Genomic DNA, 24,612 nt, shown 5'->3' with positions numbered 1-24,612 from the left:
GAGGACCAGCGATGTACATGTGGCAGTGGATGATGAAGAGGACCAGGGAGGTACCTGTGGCAGTGGATGATGAAGAGGACCAGGGAGGTACCTGTGGCAGTGGATGATGGAGAGGACTAGGGATGTACCCGTGGCAGTGGATGAGAGAAAGGACCAGGGATGTACCTGTGGCAGTGGATGATGGAGAGGACCAGGTAGGTACCCGTGGCAGTGGATGAGAGAAAGGACCAGGGATGTATCCGTGGCATTGGATGATGGGGAGGACCAGCAATGTACATGTGGCAGTGGATGATGGAGAAGACCAGGTAGGTACCCGTGGCAGTGGATGAGAGAAAGGACCAGGGATGTACCCGTGGCAGTGGATGATGGGGAGGACCAGCGATGTATTTGTTGCAGTGGATGATGGGGAGGACCAGGGATGTACCCGTGGCATTGGATGATGGAGAGGACCAGGTAGGTACCCGTGGCAGTGGATGAGAGAAAGGGCCAGCGATGTACATGTGGCAGTGGATGATGGGGAGGACCAGCGATGTACATGTGGCAGTGGATGATGGAGAGGACCAGGGAGGTACCCGTGGCAGTGGATGAGAGAAAGGACCAGGGATGTACCCATGGCAGTGGATGATGAAGAGGACCAGGGAGGTACCTGTGGCAGTGGATGATGAAGAGGACCAGGGAGGTACCTGTGGCAGTGGATGATGGAGAGGACTAGGGATGTACCCGTGGCAGTGGATGAGAGAAAGGACCAGGGATGTACCTGTGGCAGTGGATGATGGAGAGGACCAGGTAGGTACCCGTGGCAGTGGATGAGAGAAAGGACCAGGGATGTATCCGTGGCATTGGATGATGGGGAGGACCAGCGATGTACATGTGGCAGTGGATGATGGGGAGGACCAGGGATGTACCCGTGGCATTGGATGATGGAGAGAACCAGGTAGGTACCCGTGGCAGTGGATGAGAGAAAGGACCAGGGATGTATCCGTGGCATTGGATGATGGGGAGGACCAGCGATGTACATGTGGCAGTGGATGATGGGGAGGACCAGCGATGTACATGTGGCAGTGGATGATGAAGAGGACCAGGGAGGTACCTGTGGCAGTGGATGATGAAGAGGACCAGGGAGGTACCTGTGGCAGTGGATGATGGAGAGGACTAGGGATGTACCCGTGGCAGTGGATGAGAGAAAGGACCAGGGATGTACCTGTAGCAGTGGATGATGGAGAGGACCAGGTAGGTACCCGTGGCAGTGGATGAGAGAAAGGACCAGGGATGTACCCATGGCAGTGGATTATGGGGAGGACCAGCAATGTACATGTGGCAGTGGATGATGAAGAGGACCAGGGAGGTACCTGTGGCAGTGGATGAGAGAAAGGACCATGGATGTACCCGTGGCAGTGGATGATGGGGAGGACCAGGGATGTACCTGTGGCAGTGGATGATGGAGAGGACCAGGTAGGTACCCGTGGCAGTGGATGAGAGAAAGGACCATGGATGTACCCGTGGCAGTGGATGATGGGGAGGACCAGCGATGTACATGTGGCAGTGGATGATGGAGAAGACCAGGTAGGTACCCGTGGCAGTGGATGAGAGAAAGGACCAGGGATGTACCCGTGGCAGTGGATGATGGGGAGGACCAGCGATGTATTTGTTGCAGTGGATGATGGGGAGGACCAGGGATGTACCCGTGGCATTGGATGATGGAGGACCAGGTAGGTACCCGTGGCAGTGGATGAGAGAAAGGACCAGGGATGTACCCGTGGCAGTGGATGAGAGAAAGGACCAGGGATGTACCCGTGGCAGTGGATGAGAGAAAGGACCAGGGATGTACCCGTGGCAGTGGATGTTGGCAAGGATCAGAGATGTACTTGGGCAGTGGATGATCGAAAGGACCAGGGATGTACCCGTGGCAGTGGATGATGCAAGGACCAGGGATGTACCCGTGGCAGTGGATGATGGAGAGGACCAGGGATGTACCCGTGGCAGTGGATGTTGGCAAGGATCAGAGATGTACTTGGGCAGTGGATGATGGGGAGGACCAGGGATGTACCCGTGACAGTGGATGATGCAAGGACAAGGGATGTACCTGTGGCAGTGGATGATGGAGAGGACCAGGGATGTACCCGTGGCAGTGGATGTTGGCAAGGATCAGAGATGTACTTGGGCAGTGGATGATGGGGAGGACCAGGGATGTACCCGTGACAGTGGATGATGCAAGGACAAGGGATGTACCTGTGGCAGTGGATGATGGAGAGGACCAGGGATGTACCCGTGGCAGTGGATGATGGAGGACTAGAGATGTATCCGTGGCAGTGGGTGATGGGGAGGACCAGGGATGTACTCATGGCAGTGGATGATGGAGAGGACTAGAGATGTACCCGTGGCAGTGGATGATAAAGGAACAAGGATGTCCCTGTGGCAGTGGATAAAGGTAGTGGCCAGGGATGTACCCAATGAAGTGGAAGATTGAGAAAACCCAGTAATAGATCACAGTTTAGGATTAGTAATTCACTATTAAGAGTAGAAATCTTTACAAGGACCCCAGTACAGACTCCACACATGGACCCTGACCTTGGTACGGTACCTGCTTCATGCATGGTCTGTGGATTCACCGACGTGGAGGTGAACGATGCACTCACAGCTCCCGTGGAGTAATGCGCCTGCGGGAAGAGAACACACACCTTGTTATTCTCACACTGGGACCCCAAAGCAGAGGGGGATTTATGGATTTCATATTCACCACTTAAGCCGCGATTTTCATTGGCCAGTAGATGAAATGCGACTATGTAGGATCGTAACTTATCTGGTGCAATAAACAGCACCAATTAGGAGTTTTGGGGCAAAACATCCGATTGTCCCTGTTCTGGCCAGACATTTTAGCTCCTAGGTAAATTTCAGCAGGTCTGACCTGTCGAAATTAACTCGGTAAAACTGTGGTGCCTGCTGCAAAATAAGCAAATTTGTTCTGTACTGTAGCAGAAGTTGCAGAAACATATAAGAATTAATTTGACCAGTCATAATCAGGGTGTTACAAGATAGATAGAAGTGCTAGCCAATGGGGTGCAATGCCAAAGAGCATCAACTCTCAAGGCAATGCAAGCGTGCTCATACAAGTGCTATAAAGATAAAAGTTTGGATTCTATTAATTTTTCTGTTCTTTAATTCTCTGTTAGGACCATTCTAATTCAACACTGACAAGACTAAAGTATTGTTCTTTGGTGCAGGAAACTGGCTCTATATATACACACTTTACCAAAATGAGGTATAGTGTGTATAGAGTCCAGGTCCAGAGGTAGGCAGAGGTTAAAGTTAGATAGAACCTTACTCTCGATTTGTGGTAGTGTGATCGTGCAGTAAGGCAGTATCAGAGGACAGTGTTAAGCATTTGTTGTACACACTCAGTCAGCAAATGAGTTCACACACTCAAGAACTGAACTCTAGGCCAATTGTTTTTGTATAAAAAATATACTGTTGTTTTATTTTAGAACCAAGCAAGCCTGGCACAGGTAGGCATTAAATACTTTACAGTAATAAGTTGCTGAATGTAGAACAGTTTGAAAATGCAATAGTACTTGTACTTTGTTTGATTTACAGAGGATGCAGTAGGTTGCAATAATTAGCAAATACAGTACATTGAAATGAATAGGCTTTTTCAGTAAATTATAGGTAAGTTACTTTTTACGTTAGTTTTCTAACTCAGTGCTGGATACCTAGATTCAGCACTGGGACATTTCCTGCAAACAGGTAAGTAAATACGTTTTGGTTATTCGTGCGATTTTTAAAGAATATTTTTAGATTTCAAAACTCCACACAAAAACCTTTTTGGAAGAAAATTGTCAATGTTATCCTAAGGAGGAAAAACAGGTTATCGGTTAACAGGCAAGAAATCGACTGTGGGAGTTAAGGTTCCAGGGTTAGACTCCGGGGTCCCCCAGAGTCAGTGATGCACTCTTGCTACCGGCAAGACATTTGGCCGGGTGCAGAGCGTTGAGGGCAAATGTCATCCAATGGGGGATAGGAGGCCTCCGGTTGGTGGCTACTAAGAAGCAGGCCACTGGATTGTTGGAGCAAAGCTCCTAGGGTTAAGGTCAGGGCAAATGGGGAAACAAAGTAGCACAAAAAGGTGCACCCTCAGCGGCACTGCGGCGGCCGGAGGCAGAGTGCAGATCCGACGTCGGCACCCTGTTTTTAATGGAGAACCTCCGGTTTGCAAAAGCACTGCAGGCAGGGAGATGAAGGACTTCTGGGTGCAACCAACACTTAGAGAGGTAAGTTGGGAAGTTAAGGGTCGGTTAGGCACCATTGGTTCGGGCACACAAGGCCGTGGGGTGTGGGGTGTCTGGTGCAGGGGTTCCTTTTGGGGTCAGATCTTCTTACCAGCTCCTGGTCGCGGTTAGGGGGGCTTCTGGATTTAGGCTGCAAGCGTCAGCTGAGGCAGGTCAGGGGTCGCCGGATCTCGGGTCAGGATCGCCGGGGTAACCTCCTCGTGGTGTTTTTCCACTTTGGCTCGGGCCAGGTTCGGCGGGTGCAGAGTGGGTTGGATTTGCAGTTTCCGGCTGCTGCCAAAGGTTGCAGTTGAACAAATCTGGTGTTCACAGGAGAAGCAGTTTTTGGAAGTGAAGGCAGGTAGGTCCTCCGGGTTCTTCGAGGTTGCTGGCTGCAGGACACACCTGGATTTCACACGAGCAGGTTTGAGGGGAGACAGGTCTGTAGGGCTGGGGCCAATTAAGTGGGTATCTTCCTCTTGTTAGCTGGCTGCACTGCTTTTCGGTCCTTCTTTACTTCTTGTCGTTTCTGGATCCGAGGGAACGATGTTCAGGGTGCCCCCTAAATGCTAGATTTAGAGGCGTTACAGGCAGGCAAAGGGCAGGGACCAATGGGTCCCTTCCCTGGGGTAGGTACACCCCCTATCGTACCACCCTATAGTGGGATGGGGCAGGAGCCGGTCCCTTGGTGGGTCCCCCTATCCTTAAGTTGGCGGGGACTCAGTTGTGCTTCACCTTACCTCCCTCACCTGAGGGGTGGAGTTGGCAGAGGTGGACACACCTCTTTCCCTCACTTGTTTTTACCGCCGGCTCTCCCGCCCAAAGTGGGGGGCAGAACCAGTGGGGACCAGTTACGGAAAGCAGCAATTGGTCTGGGGAGGCTCACAAAAGCGGCATGCCTTTGAAGCTTCCCCTTCGTGAACCCTGCCCATCCTGACACTAGAAGTTGGTCTAGTTTCAGTGGGCATCTCTAAGATGCTCTCTGTCGTGCATTTTACATTAAATCCCACAATAAATACCAAACTTCCCAGTGTTCAGTGTAGCCATTATGGTGCTGTGGAGTTCGTAATGACCAACTCCCAGCACCATATACTCTTAATGACAGCACTGCACTTACAATGACCAGGAACGGACTTGGGCACTGTGAGGGTACAGGGCTCATGCACCTGTACCCTCACCACTGGCATAGGGCACCAAGCTAGAGGGGTGACTGATCTATGCCAGGGCAGTGGTTTGTGTGCATGGCACACAGGGGTACTATGTCGACTCTTCACTTTGTTCCGCACCAAGACACACAGCCTGCAAAGGCAGTGTGCGAGTGTCAGGGTACAAGACCTCAAAGGGTGGCACAATAAGTGCTGCAGCCCTTAGAGGCCTTCTCTGGTCAGAGTGCCCTGGGTACCTGTGGTACCATTTACCAGGGGCTGAGATTTGCCCAGAGATGCCAATTGGGTTTAGGCTTCAATGCAATTTTAGGGAAGAAACGTAGGCCCTGGGTACCTTTTTAGCAGGAGCCCAGGGCACATTCAGCAAAAAGTGGGGGTATACCTTGCAGAAAGAGGGCACTTTCTCACATTTGGCAACACTTCCTCTTGGAACGGCCACGCCCGCAGTATCAGCATCATCCTGGACTGCAAGCTGACCATGAAACGGCAGACCAACACAGTCTCCACCGCCTGCTTCCACACTCCGCATGCCCCAAAGTATCTCCAAGTGGCTCCCCATCAGCACGAGCGGCAACATACTGTACGCAGTACTATGCTACAGAGGTCACAGGCTCCAAGCACACAGCTCCAGCAGGGACTCTATCCTGCAGTACTATGCTACAGAGGTCATAGGCTCCGAGCACACAGCTCCACCAGGGACTCTATCCTGCAGTACTATGCTACAGTGGGTACAGGCTCCGACCAAACCGCTCCACCAGGGACTCTATCCTGCAGTACTATGCTACAGAGGTCACAGGCTCCAAGCACACAGCTCCACCAGGGACTCTATCCTGCAGTACTATGCTATAGTGGGTACAGGCTCCAAGCACACCGCTCCACCAGGGACTCTATCCTGCAGTACTATGCTATAGTGGGTACAGGCTCCAAGCACACCGCTCCACCAGGGACTCTATCCTGCAGTACTATGCTACAGAGGGTACAGGCTCCAAGTACACCGCTCCACCAGGGACTCTATCCTGCAGTACTATGCTACAGAGGGTACAGGCTCCAAGCACACAGCTCCACCACGGACTATCCTGCAGCACTATGCTACAGAGGGCACAGGCTCCAAGCACACAGCACCACCAGGGACTCTATTCTGCAGCACTATACTACAGTGGGTACAGGCTCTAAGCACACAGCTCCACCAGGGACTCTATCCTGCAGTACTATGGTACAGTGGGTACAGGCTTTAAGCACACAGCTCCACCAGGGACGCTATCCTGCAGTACTATGCTACAGTGGGTACAGGCTCCAAGCAAACAGCTCCACCAGGGACTCTATCCTGTAGTACTATGGTACAGTGGGTACAGGCTTTAAGCACACGGCTCCACCAGGGACGCTATCCTGCAGTACTATGTTACAGTGGGTACAGGCTCCAAGCAAACAGCTCCACCAGGGACTCTATCCTGCAGTACTATGCTACAGTGGGTACAGGCTCCAAGCAAACAGCTCCACCAGGGACTCTATCCTGCAGTACTATGATACAGAGGGCACAGGCTCCAAGCACACAGCACCACCAGGGACTCTATTCTGCAGCACTATACTACAGTGGGTACAGGCTCTAAGCACACAGCTCCACCAGGGACTCTATCCTGCAGTACTATGCTACAGTGGGTACAGGCTCCAAGCACACAGCTCCACCAGGGACTCTATCCTGCAGTACTATGCTACAGTGGGTACAGGCTCCAAGCACACAGCTCCAGCAGGGACTCTATCCTGCAGTACTATGCTACAGAGGGCACAGACTCCACCACACAGCTCCACCAGGGACTCTATCCTGCAGTACTATGCTACAGTGGGTACACTATCCAAGCACACCGCTCCACCAGGGACTCTATCCTACAGTACTATGCTACAGAGGGTACAGGCTCCAAGCACACAGCTCCATCAGGGCTTCCCTGGTTCCTGTGTACAGCTCCAGCAGGGACTCTATCCTGCAGTACTATGCTACAGTGGGTACAGGCTCCAAGCAAACAGCTCCACCAGGGACTCTATCCTGCAGTACTATGCTACAGTGGGTACAGGCTCCAAGCACACAGCTCCACCAGGGACTCTATCCTACACTACTATGCTACAGAGGGCACAGACTCCACCACACAGCTCCATCAAGGACTCTATCCTGCAGTACTATGCTACGGTGGGTACAGGCTCCAAGCACACGGCTCCACCAGGGACTCTATCCTGCAGTACTATGCTACAGAGGTCACAGGCTCCAAGCAAACAGCTCCACCAGGGACTCCATCCTGCCAGTACTATGCTACAGAGGGCACAGGCTCCAAGCAAACAGCTCCACCAGGGACTCTATCCTGCAGAACTATGCTACAGTGGGTACAGGCTCCAAGCAAACAGCTCCACCAGGGACTCTATCCTGCAGTACTATGCTACAGTGGGTACAGGCTCCACCACACAGCTCCACCAGGGACTCTATCCTGCAGTACTATGCTACAGTGGGTACAGGCTCCAAGCAAACAGCTCCACCAAGGACTCTATCCTGCAGTACTATGCTACAGAGGACACAGACTCCACCACACAGCTCCACCAGGGACTCTATCCTGCAGTACTATGCTACAGAGGGCACAGACTCCACCACACAGCTCCACCAGGGACTTTATCCTGCAGTACTATGCTACAGAGGTCACAGGCTCCGAGCAAACAGCTCCACCAGGGACTCTATCCTGCAGTACTATGCTACAGAGGGCACAGGCTCCAAGCACACAGCTCCACCAGGGACTTTATCCTGCAGTACTATGCTACAGAGGGTACAGGCTCCAAGCACACAGCTCCACCAGGGACTTTATCCTGCAGTACTATGCTACAGTGGGCACAGGCTCCGAGCACAGAGCTCCACCAAGGACTCTATCCTGCAGTACTATGCTACAGTGGGTATAGGCTCCAAGCACACAGCTCCACCAGGGACTTTATCCTGCAGTACTATGCTACAGAGGTCACAGGCTCCGAGCAAACAGCTCCACCAGGGACTCTATCCTGCAGTACTATGCTACAGAGGGCACAGACTCCACCACACACCTCCAGCAGGGACTCTATCCTGCAGTACTATGCTACAGAGGGTACAGGCTCCAAGCACACAGCTCCAGCAGGGCTTCCCTGGTTCCTGTGTACAGCTCCAGCAGGGACTCTATCCTGCAGTACTATGCTACAGAGGTAACAGGCTCCAAACAAACAGCTCCACCAGGGACTCTATCCTGCAGTACTACGCTACAGATGTCACAGGCTCCAAGCAAACAGCTCCACCAGGGACTCTATCCTGCAGTACTATGCTACAGAGGTAACAGGCTCCAAGCAAACAGCTCCACCAGGGACTCCATCCTGCAGTACTATGCTACAGTGGGTACAGGCTCCAAGCAAACAGCTCCACCAGGGACTGTATCCTGCAGTACTATGCTACAGTGGGTACAGGCTCCAAGCACACAGCTCCAGCAGGGACTCTATCCTGCAGTACTATGCTACAGATGTCACAGGCTCCAAGCAAACAGCTCCACCAGGGACTCTATCCTGCAGTACTATGCTACAGTGGGTACAGGCTCCAAGCAAACAGCTCCACCAGGGACTCTATCCTGCAGTACTATGCTACAGTGGGTACAGGATCCAATCACACCGCTCCACCAGGGACTCTATCCTGCAGTACTATGCTACAGAGGGTACAGGCTCCAAGCACACAGCTCCACCAGGGACTCTATCCTGCAGCACTATGCTACAGAGGGCACAGACTCCACCACACAGCTCCACCAGGGACTCTATCCTGCAGTACTATGCCACAGTGGGTACAGGCTCCAAGCACACAGCTCCACCACGGACTATCCTGCAGCACTATGCTACAGAGGGCACAGGCTCCAAGCACAAAGCACCACCAGGGACTCTATTCTGCAGCACTATACTACAGTGGGTACAGGCTCCAAGCAAACCGCTCCACCAGGGACTCTATCCTGCAGTACTATGCTACAGAGGGCACAGACTCCACCACACAGCTCCATCAGGGACTCTATCCTGCAGTACTATGCTACAGAGGACACAGACTCCACCACACAGCTCCACCAGGGACTCTATCCTGCAGTACTATGCTACAGAGGGCACAGACTCCACCACACAGCTCCACCAGGGACTTTATCCTGCAGTACTATGCTACAGAGGTCACAGGCTCCGAGCAAACAGCTCCACCAGGGACTCTATCCTGCAGTACTATGCTACAGTGGGTACAGGCTCCAAGCAAACAGCTCCACCAGGGACTCTATCCTGTAGTACTATGGTACAGTGGGTACAGGCTTTAAGCACACGGCTCCACCAGGGACGCTATCCTGCAGTACTATGCTACAGAGGGTACAGGCTCCAAGCACACAGCTCCATCAGGGCTTCCCTGGTTCCTGTGTACAGCTCCAGCAGGGACTCTATCCTGCAGTACTATGCTACAGTGGGTACAGGCTCCAAGCAAACAGCTCCACCAGGGACTCTATCCTGCAGTACTATGCTACAGTGGGTACAGGCTCCAAGCACACAGCTCCACCAGGGACTCTATCCTACACTACTATGCTACAGAGGGCACAGACTCCACCACACAGCTCCACCAGGGACTCTATCCTGCAGTACTATGCTACAGTGGGTACAGGCTCCAAGCAAACAGCTCCACCAAGGACTCTATCCTGCAGTACTATGCTACAGAGGTCACAGGCTCCAAGCAAACAGCTCCACCAGGGACTCTATCCTGCAGTACTATGCTACAGAGGTCACAGGCTCCGAGCAAACAGCTCCACCAGGGACTCTATCCTGCAGTACTATGCTACAGAGGTCACAGGCTCCGAGCAAACAGCTCCACCAGGGACTCTATCCTGCAGTACTATGCTATAGTGGGTACAGGCTCCAAGCACACCGCTCCACCAGGGACTCTATCCTGCAGTACTATGCTACAGTGGGTACAGGCTCCAAGCACACAGCTCCACCAGGGACTCTATCCTGCAGTACTATGCTACAGTGGGTACAGGCTCCAAGCAAACAGCTCCACCAGGGACTCTATCCTACAGTACTATGCTACAGAGGTCACAGGGTCCGAGCAAACCGCTCCACCAGGGACTCTATCCTGCAGTAGTATGCTACAGTGGGTACAGGCTCCAAGCAAACAGCTCCACCAGGGACTCTATCCTACAGTACTATGCTGCAGTGGGTACAGGCTCCAAGCACACAGCTCCACCAGGGACTCTATCCTGCAGTACTATGCTGCAGTGGGTACAGGCTCCAAGCACACAGCTCCAGCAGGGCTTCCCTGGTGCCTGTGTACAGCTCCACCAGGGACTCTATCCTGCAGCACTATGCTACAGGGTGACTGTCAGAAACAGCTGTAGGATAATGTGCTCACCTCTCCACCAACAAGGTTGTAAGTAAGCGCCTATCCAGTAACTGATGGGTTTAGGCACTTAAGTCATCATACCGTCACCAGTGACTCAACCCTCGACTCAGGCATCCATTCACCCACCCAGGGTTTCATTCTTGCATTCGCCGGAAATGAGTGCACTACAGTGCAGGGGACAGTGGGCAGGACATCATATTTCCATTTCCTACTTTTATAGGATCCAAATCACTTCTGCATTCGCGCCTGGATAACCTCACAGGTGATTAGTAGCACTCTACATTACTATTCGATTGATTGATCGACTTCTGTCCTTCTCTTTTTATGTTCATTACATTTCTGTTTATGTATTTTTTATGAATCTGTTTGAGTCCAAGATCCTGTGCGTCCCTCTGAAGAGATTCTAGAAAGAATGATTACAGTGCAAATATTCATCTTAGTTTGTCAAAGGGGGCAATTGCCACAAAAGCTCACAAGGTCACCCACAAGGTCACCTGCGGTGGACCTTTTAGATCCACTCAGGATAGAAATGGCAAAGCCTGCAAAAATCAAAGAGCACACAGTAGTGAATACGATGTTAAGTCTCACGAGGTGGGAAAGTGACCGAACTATGAAATAAAAGCACCACAGTAGCAGTGAGTTTGTTAGGTGCACCAGTAGCAAACATACTGCAGTCGCAGGACAACAATAGACACCGTGGTGGGGGATCCCTCGGTCCTACCCAGAAGTGGACATACTGCACCCAGAGGACAACCAGCCTAAGCATAACCATGCACGAGTATGCAGCCTTGCCAAGAACCACGCATCATACGTTTGACTAACGCATTTCAGTGTGGTGCTCCACATCACTACAATGAAATGCGTTGTCAAACATTTATAGCGCCTCGTCAGCAAGGGGCCGGAGTGTTGCTTATTAGCACCACACTAAAGCACAGCTCTTAGATGTCAGTGTGCATCCGCGCTGCACGCAGCAACCTAAGCTTAGGGGCTGGGCTCAGCTAGCTCTCGGCTCCGATGGCTACAGTGTTTCAGTTTCACCCAACACCCGTCACGAGAGTCAGTTGTAACTTGTAATGAGTTCTCCAATCGCAACAGCCGACATTGGGACGGGCGGGCGCAGCACATTCAAGTGCGGCAGTTTGAGCTAGCGCAGCCAGGAGCCCGCCGCTTGCACCGCGTGGCTAGGCCCAGGCAGGCCCAGCATCGTAATGATTTCTCTGGGATACAAACAGATGCCACTGGAGGCGGAAGAACATGGTGTCCGCTCGCGCCATGGCATTCCCTCTCATGACATAGAGGACTAATGTGAAGATGTGCATTGCCTCATGGGCCGGGTGGGTCAACTGAAACCTTTCCACAGCCTGTATGTATTTCCCCATCACTCGGCTGCCAGACGCTTTCACTGTGGTTAGGACCCGTGTTCCATGTAATGCACAACTATCTGAAGTCATTGGGGACCGCAGAGTAGTGCCGGGTCCCTTGGCAGCCTGCCCGCCCTGCAGTGCAGTGCAGCCGAGCCATGGATGTAGCTGTGTAAATCGCTCACGTCCTCTCCTCTTGGACGTCGCATTTCACACGTGGGCCAATCCTCCATGTTTCTTGTGCTCGCTGCCACAACACAGCCCTGCCAACTACCAGCGTGGTTGGCGTTTGCGGCATCACACCCGACAGAAGTGGACCCCTGAGCCAGCAAAGTGCTGCCACCAGCCTGCATGAGTCAACTTTAATGTACGATCATGAGGGGGCAGTGACATCGACTATGTATTGTTGGGTGTCACCGACTAATTTTAATTTATTTTTACAGAAGCGCATCATCATTCTGCTGCTGCGCTCAACACTTCTTTTTATTTCCACTTTGGTCACTACTTTAATCACTCACTTTGTGGGGTCTGCTTAGCATATGCTATGCTGAAGATAGAGGAGGCTGCTCTTCACCCTTCAGCAAGAAACTGGTGCAAAACTGTCCTGGTGCCACCAGTGTGATCTGGTCTCAGTTTTTAAATGATTTCACATCTATGCATTTGATTGTTAAACTGGCGTCTTGCTTCTGTGCTCTTCTACAAGATGGATATACAAACACCAGAATGGCCTATCGATGCAAAATGCATTCCTGCTCTGGTCAGTTTGTGCAAATGTTGCACGTGTTCTCTATACGCAATGCAGCGGTTGCACAAGTGCCATCCATCTGCATTCAGCAATGGTGATGAAAAATGACACTAGTGTAGTGTGTGAATCACGCCTGATTTTAGTTCTTTTCAGTGTGTAAAGCAGAAACCTCCAATAGAGGCTACATCTCATCACTCTACGTGGAGGCGAGAAACACGGCCCTTGCGCAAACTCACTATCCTCGCAGTGCTAGGAAGGAGGTGTACCGGGGAGCCCTGCAAACTCCTGGATGTGCTCTGAGAAGGCCATGCAGTCTGGATGTCACCTATGTTTCCCTGACATACACTTTTCTTGAACAGCGTTGTAGAGATGGGCCTTGTAAACTCACACATCTTCCTAATTTAATTTACTTTCACAGGAGCGCGTTTGTCCAGTTGGGCAGGTTTTCATTGCTTCATTTTACTTGCGAGAAAGTGTCACTCATAGTCGTTGAAATGTCACTCATATTTACACTGAAATGATCAAAATGTCACATCACATATAGCAATCTGAAACCTTCAGTGGCGGCTCCCCGATAAGGCGGAGGAGAATCGCCACACTGCTCTGTGAGCAGTGTAAAATAAAAAACGATAATAACCAAAGTTATTGTTTTCCTTCCTGCTCGGGTGCTGCGCGGATGGGCCGGGCTGGGCTGGCCAGTGCAGGGGACGAGCATAAAGCACACTCTAAAGTGGGCCGGTCAAACAGTCCTGCGCACTTCACATGTTCCCCAGCAGGCTGCAATACACTGCCTGGAGAGGAACATGCAAAGCCTCCAAGCCCCCGACTGAGCGCCAAACAATGGCGCTCAGACGAATTACAACGCTGCTTCAGGCAGTGTTGTGATTGGACAGGGGCTTCTGGGGGACTGGGAGCTTCCTGTGGGCGTGGAGGAGATGGAGCAGAGGCCGCAGCACCCAACGGCATTCAGGTAACTGAGTGTATGTTTATAATTCATCCCTACGCCCCCCCCCCCCCCCACCCTACCCACAACCTGTGCTTAGTAGCGGCCACTACTGGAATCTTTGGCAGCTATGACTCTGGTGAGACTGATGGTCCATCTAGAAGTAAAAATACAGAATATTCCTCCACATGTGCATATCAGACAGCCCAGGGATTATATATTACTGAGCTCTATCCGAGGGACAGAACTGTGAATCAGGGGAGCAGGCATCACGGCAGGGCCGCCAACTAGGAGACAGTGGTTGGCACCCATGGAAGAGAAAACTGCTGGTTAAATGGGAATGATGAAAGGAGGAGGATGAAAAAAGATGTAGATTCCGGTCACGAGGCGTTTTCCAAGTCATACCAGGCCAAAGCAGCGCAGCCGCAATTTACCTTTCCGTCCTTCACCTGGATGGCCTGGAGGAAAGGTTATTCACCCACAGGTCCATGGGAGGAAAGGGCTACAGACTGTCTCAAACCCCAATCTTACATATAATTTTTTATGATTTTTTGAGTCAGAAGTGTGACCGAAACCCACTCGGACAGGCATCAGGAGAAATTTAATAGAAATTGCCTTTCCCCACAGTTTTAAGCACTGTGTTTTGCCCTCTGGGAGAGTCACACTGGGAGCCTCAAGGGAAGGAGGGGTCTCCCATCAGAGTCATATCAGACAAGGGAGATGGGTGAGAGAGCCAGAGACGTGCTGGAGGGACGGCCATTGCAGACACGATGGTTGGAGAGACAGGCCAATGCAGACACGAGGGCTGAAGGCACGGGCCAATGCAGACACGAGGGCTGGAGCCAGGGGCCAATGCAGACACGAGGGCTGGAGCCAATGCAGACACGAGGGCTGAAGGCACGGTCCAATGCAGACACGAGGGCTGAAGGCACGGTCCAATGCAGACACGAGGGCTGGAGCCAATGCAGACACGAGGGCTGGAGCCAATGCAGACACGAGGGCTGGAGCCAATGCAGACACGAGGGCTGAAGGCACGGTCCAATGCAGACACGAGGGCTGAAGGCACGGTCCAATGCAGACACGAGGGCTGGAGCCAATGCAGACACGAGGGCTGAAGGCACGGGCCAATGCAGACACGAGGGCTGGAGCCAGGGGCCAATGCAGACACGAGGGCTGGAGTGACGGGGCCAATGCAGACACGAGGGCTGGAGCTAGGGGCCAATGCAGACACGAGGGCTGGAGCCAATGCAGACACGAGGGCTGAAGGCACGGGCCAATGCAGACACGAGGGCTGGAGACAGGGGCCAATGCAGACACGAGGGCTGGAGTGACGGGGCCAATGCAGACACGAGGGCTGAAGGCACGGGCCAATGCAGACACGAGGGCTGGAGCCAGGGGCCAATGCAGACACGAGGGCTGGAGCCAATGCAGACACGAGGGCTGAAGGCACGGGCCAATGCAGACACGAGGGCTGGAGCCAGGGGCCAATGCAGACACGAGGGCTGGAGCCAATGCAGACACGAGGGCTGAAGGCACGGGCCAATGCAGACACGAGGGCTGGAGCCAGGGGCCAATGCAGACACGAGGGCTGGAGTGACGGGGCCAATGCAGACACGAGGGCTGGAGCTAGGGGCCAATGCAGACACGAGGGCTGGAGCCAGGGGCCAATGCAGACACGAGGGCTGGAGCCAGGGGCCAATGCAGATACAAGGGCAGGAAAGAAAGGACCAATGTAGACACGAGGGCAGGAGAGACGTGGCCAATGCAGACACGAGGGCAGGAGAGACGAGGCCAATGCAGACACTAGGGCAGGAGAGACGGGGCCAATGCAGACACGAGGGCTGAAGGCACGGGCCAATGCAGACACGAGGGCTGGAGCCAGGGGCCAAGGCAGGCACGAGGGCTGGAGCCAGGGGCCAATGCAGACCCGAGGGGCTGGAGCCAGGGGCCAATGCAGACACGAGGGCTGGAGCCAGGGGCCAATGCAGACACGAGGGCTGGAGAGACGGTGCCAATGCAGACACGAGGGCTGGAGAGACGGGGCCAATGTAGACACGAGGGCTGAAGGCACGGGCCAATGCAAACACGATGGCTGGAGCCAGGTGCCAATGCAGACACGAGGGCTGGAGAGACGGGGCCAATGTAGACACGAGGGCTGAAGGCACGGGCCAATGCAAACACGATGGCTGGAGCCAGGGGCCAATGCAGACACGAGGGCTGGAGAGACGGGGCCAATGCAGACACGAGGGCTGGAGAGACGGGGCCAATGCAGACACGAGGGCTGTAGAGACGGGGCCAAAGCAGACACGAGGGCTGGAGAGACGGGGCCAATGCAGACACGAGGGCTGGAGAGACGGGGCCAATGCAGACACGAGGGCTGGAGAGACGGGCCAATGCAGACATGATGGCTGGAGAGACGGGGCCAATGCAGAAATGAGGGCTGGAGAGACTGGGCCAATGCAGGCACGAGGGCTGGAGAGACGGGCCAATGCAGACACGAGGGCTTTGTCATCTCAGTGAGGGACTGGGCCCCTCCCAAGCCCAGCACCGAACCCTCCCCCCTGGGCCCCTCCCGAGCCCTCCTCTCCAGGTCCAAGCCCTCCTCTCCAGGCCCCACCCCGAGCCCTCCTCTCCGGGCCCCGCCCCGAGCCCTCCTCTCCGGGGCCCGCCCCGAGCCCTCCTCTCCGGGGCCCGCCCCGAGCCCTCCTCTCCGGGGCCCCGCCCCGAGCCCTCCTCTCCGGGGCCCCGCCCCGAGCCCTACTCTACGGGCCGTGCCCCGAGCCCTCCCTGCCCCGAACCCTCCTCCCTGGGCCCCGCCCCGATCCCTCCTCTCCGGGCCCCACCCCGATCCCTCCTCTCCGGGCCCTCCTCTCTATACGGGCCCCAACCTCAGCCCTCCTCTCCGGGCCCCGGCACCGAGCCCTCCTCTCTGGGCCCCGCCCCGAACCCTCCTCTCTGGGCCCCAGCACCAAGCCCTCTTCTCTGGGCCCCGCCCCGAACCCTCCTCTCCGGGGCCCGCCCCGAGCCCTCCTCTCCGGGCCCCGCCCCGAGCCCTACTCTACGGGCCGTGCCCTGAGCCCTCCCTGCCCCGAACCCTCCTCTCCGGGCCCCGCCCCGATCCCTCCTCTCCGGGCCCCGCCACGAGCTTTCCTCTCCGAGCCCCGCCACGAGCCCTACTCTCCGGACCCCGCACCGAGCCCTACTCTCCGGCCCGTGCCCCAAGCCCTCCCTGCCCCGAACTCTCCTCTCGGGGCCCTACCCCGATCCCTCCTCTCCGGGCCCTCCTCTCTATCCGGGCCCCAACCTCAGCCCTCCTCTCCGGGCCCCAGCACTGAGCCCTCCTCTCTGGGCCCCGCCCCGAACCCTCCTCTCTGGGCCCCAGCACCAAGCCCTCCTCTCTGGGCCCCGCCCCGAACCCTCCTCTCCAGGCCCTTCTCTAGGCATTCAAGGCTTCTTTGAAGCCAGAAATACCTCTCCTGCTTTTCCTGGAAAAGTCTGTAAATAATGAAGGAACTGCAATGATTTATTCAGAGCCAACTGAGCGCGAGGATGAAGGACTATTTCTGGAGGCAGACTGACTACAGACGCCGAGAAAAGCATCAGATCCACAGAGACCGCGCGGTCTTTATCCGTCCGTCGCTCTTTACATATATAAATATATACATACACATACATACATATCTGCAGCTGTCTTGCTTCCATTGCTCTTGAATTTATTTTTCATTTTTTTAAACTTCTTCAATATTGGCCATGTTTATCTATTTTAGACAAGGAAGAAGGGTCTCAAAGTGAGGACCACTGTGAGCAAGCTGCAACTATAATAGGGTCTTCTAGGTGGAATAATAAATTAAGGGCACACAGCAAGAGTTCCCAACCCTCAAGTGCACAAATACTACCAAAAAGGACTTCTGATGCAAACAGGAACCCCCTGAAGAGAGCGCTGTGGAAACAGATGCTGTGGCATCAGGTGGGAGGGAACAGGCATGCACGCGCAGCCACTGAAGGAAGCCGATTGGATCTCACGGGTGCGTGGGGTACGTGTGGAGGGACAGGGAACCGGATTTCAAGGCTGGTCCACTAAGAGCAAGAAAACTTAACAGCAGGCAGCCATGTTTCTGCAGAGAAGAGAAGGAGGGAGGGGCTTTATTAAGGGGGTGGGGCCAGAAATGCCATATGGAAGTCAAAAGCCAATCAGAGAATTCTAAAGGCCCAGAATGGGGCAGAGGGAGCGAGGTCAATTTAGACCACCCCTCTCAGCAAAGCCATAAAAGCTGAGGAAGAGAATGTCAGTGGTGAAGCCCCAGGGAGGGACATCTATCCAGTGGAGAATTAAGGAAGACAAAATTAATTGGGAGCACACGGGTAAAGGACACAAAAAAGAAAGAAATGAACTGTGCACCTTCAAACTGGGACTAATGAAAACCAGAGGTAATATCTCACAGTGTAGAATAAAAACAGCGCAGAGACTTTATTCTGGTTTTTCCCAATTCTTTTCTCTTTCAGGTTTATTTTGGAAATGGTTGGCTTGAACCACAATTCTTCTTAGAGTTCCATCATCACGCTATGCTGTAAAGGATGACACACGTTAAGCAGGGGGCGGAGAGGACTTTACTCCTCCAGGACTTTATCGACAGAAAAACCCCTCAATTTAAATCATGAAACGGAGATAGTCAGGTGCCTGCAATAGTAGATAAACTCCAGAAAACCAGAAATCTGTGGCCACGGCCGCTTCATAGGGCTAAAGGAGGTTATAGTGGGGGCTAGCCCCAATGGTGAGTTGAGTGTAGGGCTTCCATCCCCTACGGGCGGCAAACCCCCAACGCTGGGGTGGATGCAGGCAGGGGCGCAACTAGGTCTTAATTTCGGGGGGAGCTAACATGGCAAATGAAAGGGCATGGCTAATTTTTTATTTTATTTTTAAAACCTTTATTATAGCATTCAAGAAAATACAGGCATGGGCCTACAACCGCGGGGGCTGGCCGCTAGATAGAGTTAGACCACCGATATTACAGTACTACACAGCCCATCAGCCGACAACCCAGAGGTTCGGCGGCGATTCAGGACAAAACTGGTATAAGAATGCATAAATAAGTTACAGAATGAGTCAAAGGTTTCGTTTTATATTATATGAGAGAGGATCAGGTGCCATACAATCAAACCATATAATGCGGGGGACATGGTAAGAAACAGGATAGACACATAATAACCACTGTGATGGAGAATCGAACACACAATATACATTCCATGTTGCGCCAATTCTCGGAGCCTGCCCACCCGGAAATCGGAGATCAGAAAAGCATGAGCACTAGATACAAGCATACGATAAAAGTCTGAATGATTCGTAGCTATACTGATCCTTAAGAAAGAAAAGAAAGGAAAAGAAAGGCCATAGAAAATAAAAAAAGGCAAAATAAAAAAAATCCCGTGTTGGACATGCCACGTGAAAGGCTTGCTCCCTCCCCGCGCGACCAGGCCCGAGCCCGGCTCTCCAGGTGTTACACGCAACAACCACCCGTTTCCCATCTCATATGGGACCCCTGCCCCTGGACATCTCCACATCATGGGCCCGAATCCCTACCGGCCCCCTCGCCCGGCCTGGGCGCCATCTTGGACACAACACCACGAGGCCGCGTGGCCTCCGATCGACCCTAACCCTGGGCCTGGCCAGGCCCCGACATCCAGGCCCCGACATCCCGGCACCACCATCCACCCAGGAGGTGAGCGGACTACTTGGCAGGTCAATGGGAGAAAGAGGTGTCGATGGTTCTCCCCCGCCAGGTGCCGATCGCCCCCAGCTCCCCCAGGCGCTGGCTCCAACCCCCTGCTGGGTGTCTGGACTCCCTCATCCCGGACCTCCCGACCTCCAAGTGCGAGGGTCCGGACATCAAAGGGCGCCAGACCTATAACTGGGGCAGCTCCAGAGCAGGAAGGCAGTTGTATCCTGGAGTCGAGAGACGCAGTGAAGAACTCATCCTTGACGGACTACTGGCGCTGCCGTAGCCCTGCCTTGCGAACTATCGTCCTGCCTGCTGGCGCTGCCGCAACCTTCTGAAACCTTCATCGTCGTCGGGACCTGCTGGCGTGGCCGCGGACCGTTTGTAACTACCACCTTCATCGGGACCTGCTGGCTCCGCCGCGGACCGTCGCTACCTTCAACCATCTCGGGACCTGCTGGCTCCGCCGCGGCCCGATCATCTAGAACGCCGAGCTCGAGGATTGTGAGCTATCCATCTATCACCATATCCACCAGATTGGTAACAAGACTGTCCCGCTACCCCCTTTCCCAACCAAGAGACTAGAACTGAGGGGACCCCTGAGTCCAGACCTCCTTGTACCATTTCACCGTACTTAAAGAATTGCTTATAAAGAACGTTAAACCTTATCCTTGTGTGGTGTACATCTGTGAGGGGGAAGTTACTCGTCTGTACGATCGCTGGAGACGGCTCTCCCCGGAGACCTCTCCCCTTATTCTCGGCCGACCCTCCCGGTCCGTCTAACATTGGTGGCCAGCGGCGCGATCCGAATCAACGCGTAATCGTACAGAGAGTAGCTCACCCCACGACGAAACCACAATGACAACCAAAGAGAGCGGATCCACCGAGAAATTCCAGATGGAGAAATTGGAAGAATACAGCCATCGTGAGTTGAAACAATTCTGCATTGAACTAGGTATCGCTACCACCGGTCTGAGTACTAAAGACGATTTCAAGCACGCCATTGAGTCATGGGCGGAAACCGGGGCCGTCAGACCCCCGGACCAAAATGTCGCAGCAGCAGAGAAAAACACCACGGCTCCCGAGGAGCAGAGAACGGGTCTCTCGCAAGATGAGATCCAAGAGCGAGAAAGAAGCCGACTACATGAACTAGAAATGGCCCGGCTCAAAATGGATGGCGAACTCAAATTAGCCGAACAAAAACTGAGCCTGGAACATCTGGGACTCCGAGAAGAACGGGAAGAGAAACAGAGACAAAGAGAGCTCGAAGAGAAGAGACTGGCGTATGAACACGAGCGCAAACTAGCTGAGATAGACTTACGCAAGCAGAACAAAGAATTAGGGGTGCCCGAGCAACCGCGCACCCCGGGAGCAACAGAAAAGAAGGTACACATCCCCAAGGATGTCGTTCGAGAATATTTCCGAGATGACGACATACAGCAATGGTTCAAAGCCTACGAGATCGTTATGACCTCCCACCGGATCGATCGAAGCGACTGGGGAGCCGGTCTATGGGGGAGGTTCGTCAATGAGGGCCGCGATGCCCTGTTACAGCTCCCAGACCATCTGATGACCTCCTATGACCACATGAAAGCTACCCTCCTCACCCGCTATGGGCTCACACCCGAAATGTACCGCCAGAGGTTCCGAGACTGCACCCGGATCCCGGGTACAACTTGGGTGGAGTACGTGAACTATTTCAGCCGAGCCTTCGAGGGTTGGATCAAAGGAAGCAATGTAACGACCTACGAGCAACTCTTCAATCTCATGGTATGGGAGCATCTATCGAACAACTGCTTCGTCGAGCTCAGGCAGCACCTCCTCGACAGTAAATTGACTGATCCACGGCAGCTCGCCGCCGAGGCTGACCGGTGGGAAATTACCCGAGTGGGCCGAAATGGGTCACATGAACAGAACCGGAACAACCAAGGTCAGCACCGTCCCCGAGGAGGAGGAGGGGGCCAGGGACGAGGAAGAGACAACGCCCCGGCCGCTCCCGCTACCAGCACCCCACCCCCGGCCAACCGGGGCAACACCCCGGCGCACCCGGGGTACAGAGCCAATGTCACGTGTCACCGATGCCAGCGAGTCGGCCACTACGCAAATGACCCGAATTGTCCACAGAGCCAGACTCCGAGACCCCGCCAGATGGCTGCCGCCGCCCTGGGGGAAGAACAAATCTCCGAAGAACACGAGGAATGTGAGCAAGAACACCAAGAATGGGAACCAGCCGCCATGGTTCTAGCGTGCCTAGGGGGAAAAGACATGGTCCCGCGGGCCCCCCTACCCGCCAACACCCGGAAGTACAGTCAGTGGGTGAACATTAATGGACGCAGGGCCGAAGCCCTACGTGACACCGGGGCCAGTGTAACAGCCGTCCGCTGTCACCTGGTGACCCCAGAACAGATCCTGCCGAACGTTCTCTGCCCTGTCCGTTCAGCCGACAATTCGGAGAGCCTATGTCGGATGGCCTGCGTCCCCTTCGAGTGGGGAGGAGTGTCCGGCATGTTGAAGGTGACGGTCCGAGATGATGCCCCCGTAGACTGTCTCCTGGGAAATGATCTTGAGAGTTCCCCGTGGGCCGCCGTAGAGAGAAGAGAGCACCTGGGGATGTTGGGCCTCCCGGACTGGGCGTGCGTAACCACCCGGTCCATGGCTGCCCGTGCCATCCCCCGACCCGAAGAACCTGAATGGCCGGCACCTCCTCCCCCGGTCGCTCCAGTAGAAGACACCGACCGTGCCGTCCCCCCAGAGCAAACTCCCGAGGGGCTCGCTCAGCCGCAGGACCTTCCCAGCCTGGCTCAGTGGCGTCAGGAGGGGGGCCCACCCAGGAACAGTTTCGCCACGAGCAGAAGACCTGTCCCTCCCTCGAGGGACTCCGCCAACAAGCCCTCACCCAGAGCGCAGGGGATACCTCCGGAACCCATTGGGTCTATTGGGACAACAACCTGTTGTACAGCGAACAGAGAATCGCGGAGTTAGGGGCCAGTCGAGTGCTAGTGGTGCCCCTCCGCTTTAGAGACTTCTTACTAAACCTGGCCCACGATGTCCCCCTGGCTGGTCACCTGGGTCAGGACAAAACCTACAGTCGCCTGGTGACCCACTTTTTCTGGCCCAAGATGAGGAACGACGTACTCCAGCACTGCCGGTCTTGCCCCACGTGCCAGGCCAGCGGGAAGAGCGGCCGCAAGCTTAAAGCACCTCTGCAACCTTTCCCAGTGGTCACCACCCCGTTCGAGAGGGTGGGGATAGACATTGTGGGGCCCTTGGACCCCCGTACAGCACAAGGACATCGGTTCATCCTGGTACTGGTGGACCACGCCACCCGCTACCCCGAGGCTGTTCCCCTGCGAACTGTGACAGCCCCGGTAGTCGGCCGGGCCTTGATGGGGATCTTCTCCCGGGTGGGCTTCCCCCGAGAAGTCGTCAGCGACCGGGGCACAAACTTTATTTCAAAATACATGAAGTCCCTCTGGCAACAGTGTGGGGTCACCTACCGATTCACGACCCCCTATCACCCTCAAGGAAACGGACTAGTTGAGCGGTTCAACCGCACGCTCAAAGGGATGATTGGAGGGTTGGAAGAGCCCCTCCGTCGCCAGTGGGATGTGCTACTGCAGTGCCTCCTCTTCGCCTATCGAGAAGTCCCCCAGAAGTCCCTCGGCTTCAGCCCGTTCGAACTCTTATATGGACACCCTGTGCGAGGGCCGCTCAGCCTAGTCAAAGAAGGTTGGGAAATGCCCCCTCTGAAGAACCCTCCAGATGTTTTCAAGTACCTCCTGACCCTCCGCAACCAGACCAGACGGTTCAGAGAAATGGCAAAAGCAAACTTGGAGGCCAGTCAGGAAGACATGAAAAGGTGGTACGATCAAAATGCCTCCTCCATCGAATTTGAACCCGGCCAACATGTGTGGGTGATGTCTCCCACCGAACCATGCGCCTTGCAAGACAAGTGGACAGGGCCCTTCAAAGTGGTCGAGCGCAAGAGCCCTGTCACCTATCTCATCGATATGGAATCTTCACGGAACCCCCTCCGGGTCCTCCACGCCAATAGACTAAAACCCCACTTTGTGCGCTCGGAGCTCAGCCTCCTGATGGCAACAGACAACGGAGCCGAGGAGGACTCGAACCACTCCCCGACCTCCTACGGACTCGGGAGAAGGACGGCTCCGTGGACGGGGTCCGACTCGCGGAGGCCCTCACCCTGGAACAGCGCCAAGGCTGCCGAGACCTCCTACTGCAGTTTGCCACCCTGTTCTCCCTCACCCCAGGGGTCACCCCCTGGTGCTTACACGACGTGGACACTGGAGACAGTCCCCCTATCCGACATCGGGCCTACCGCGTACCAGATCGGGTACGGGCCTGCATCCAAGAGGAGGTGTCCAAGATGCTCACGCTCGGGGTCATCGAGCCCTCCGACAGCCCCTGGGCCAGCCCAGTGGTACTGGTCCCCAAAGCGGCCGCCCCCAGCACCACTCCTGAGCTCCGGTTCTGCGTCGACTACCGGGGCTTGAATGCGGTCACCAGAACCGACGCACATCCCATTCCCCGAGCAGATGAACTAATCGACCGCATGGGAGCTGCCCGCTACCTCAGCATCTTCGACCTGACAGCGGGCTACTGGCAGATCGGTCTCACACCCCGGGCCCAAGAACGATCTGCCTTCTCCACCCCTGATGGCCACTACCACTTCAAGGTCATGCCATTCGGCATGAAGAATGCTCCAGCAACATTTCAGCGGCTAGTAAACCAGGTCCTGGCGGGACTCGAAGAATTCAGCGCCGCCTACCTGGACGATATCGCTGTGTACAGCCGCCACTGGTCCGACCACCTCAACCACCTCCGTGAGGTTCTGCAGGCCCTCCAACGAGCCGGCCTCACGATCAAGGCCAGCAAATGCCAAATTGGCCAGGGGTCCGTGACCTATCTCGGGCACCAGGTGGGAAGCGGTCTGGTGGCCCCGCTGCAACTCAAGATCGCTGCCATCCAGTCTTGGCAGCCCCCCATCACCCAGACCGAGGTC

The 24,612-nt window shown here is 54.7% G+C and overlaps 1 protein-coding gene across 2 annotated transcripts in view; it reads right to left on the bottom strand.

Moving 5' to 3' along the window:
• Positions 1-24,612, bottom strand: part of PPIL2 (peptidylprolyl isomerase like 2) — a 365,149-nt gene that overhangs the window by 158,256 nt on the left and 182,281 nt on the right. For both annotated transcript variants that reach the window (XM_086942651.1, XM_086942650.1), the window contains exon 11: positions 2,582-2,657. In XM_086942651.1, the coding sequence (XP_086798777.1) occupies positions 2,582-2,657 (76 nt within the window). The remainder of the gene's footprint in view (positions 1-2,581; positions 2,658-24,612) is intronic.

This window comes from Lissotriton vulgaris, chromosome 11 (assembly GCF_964263255.1).
Source record: "Lissotriton vulgaris chromosome 11, aLisVul1.2, whole genome shotgun sequence".
Classification (NCBI taxonomy): Eukaryota; Metazoa; Chordata; class Amphibia; order Caudata; family Salamandridae; genus Lissotriton; species Lissotriton vulgaris.
The sequence above is the reverse complement of the archived record's forward strand: the minus strand, read 5'-3'. Positions and strand labels throughout refer to the sequence as shown.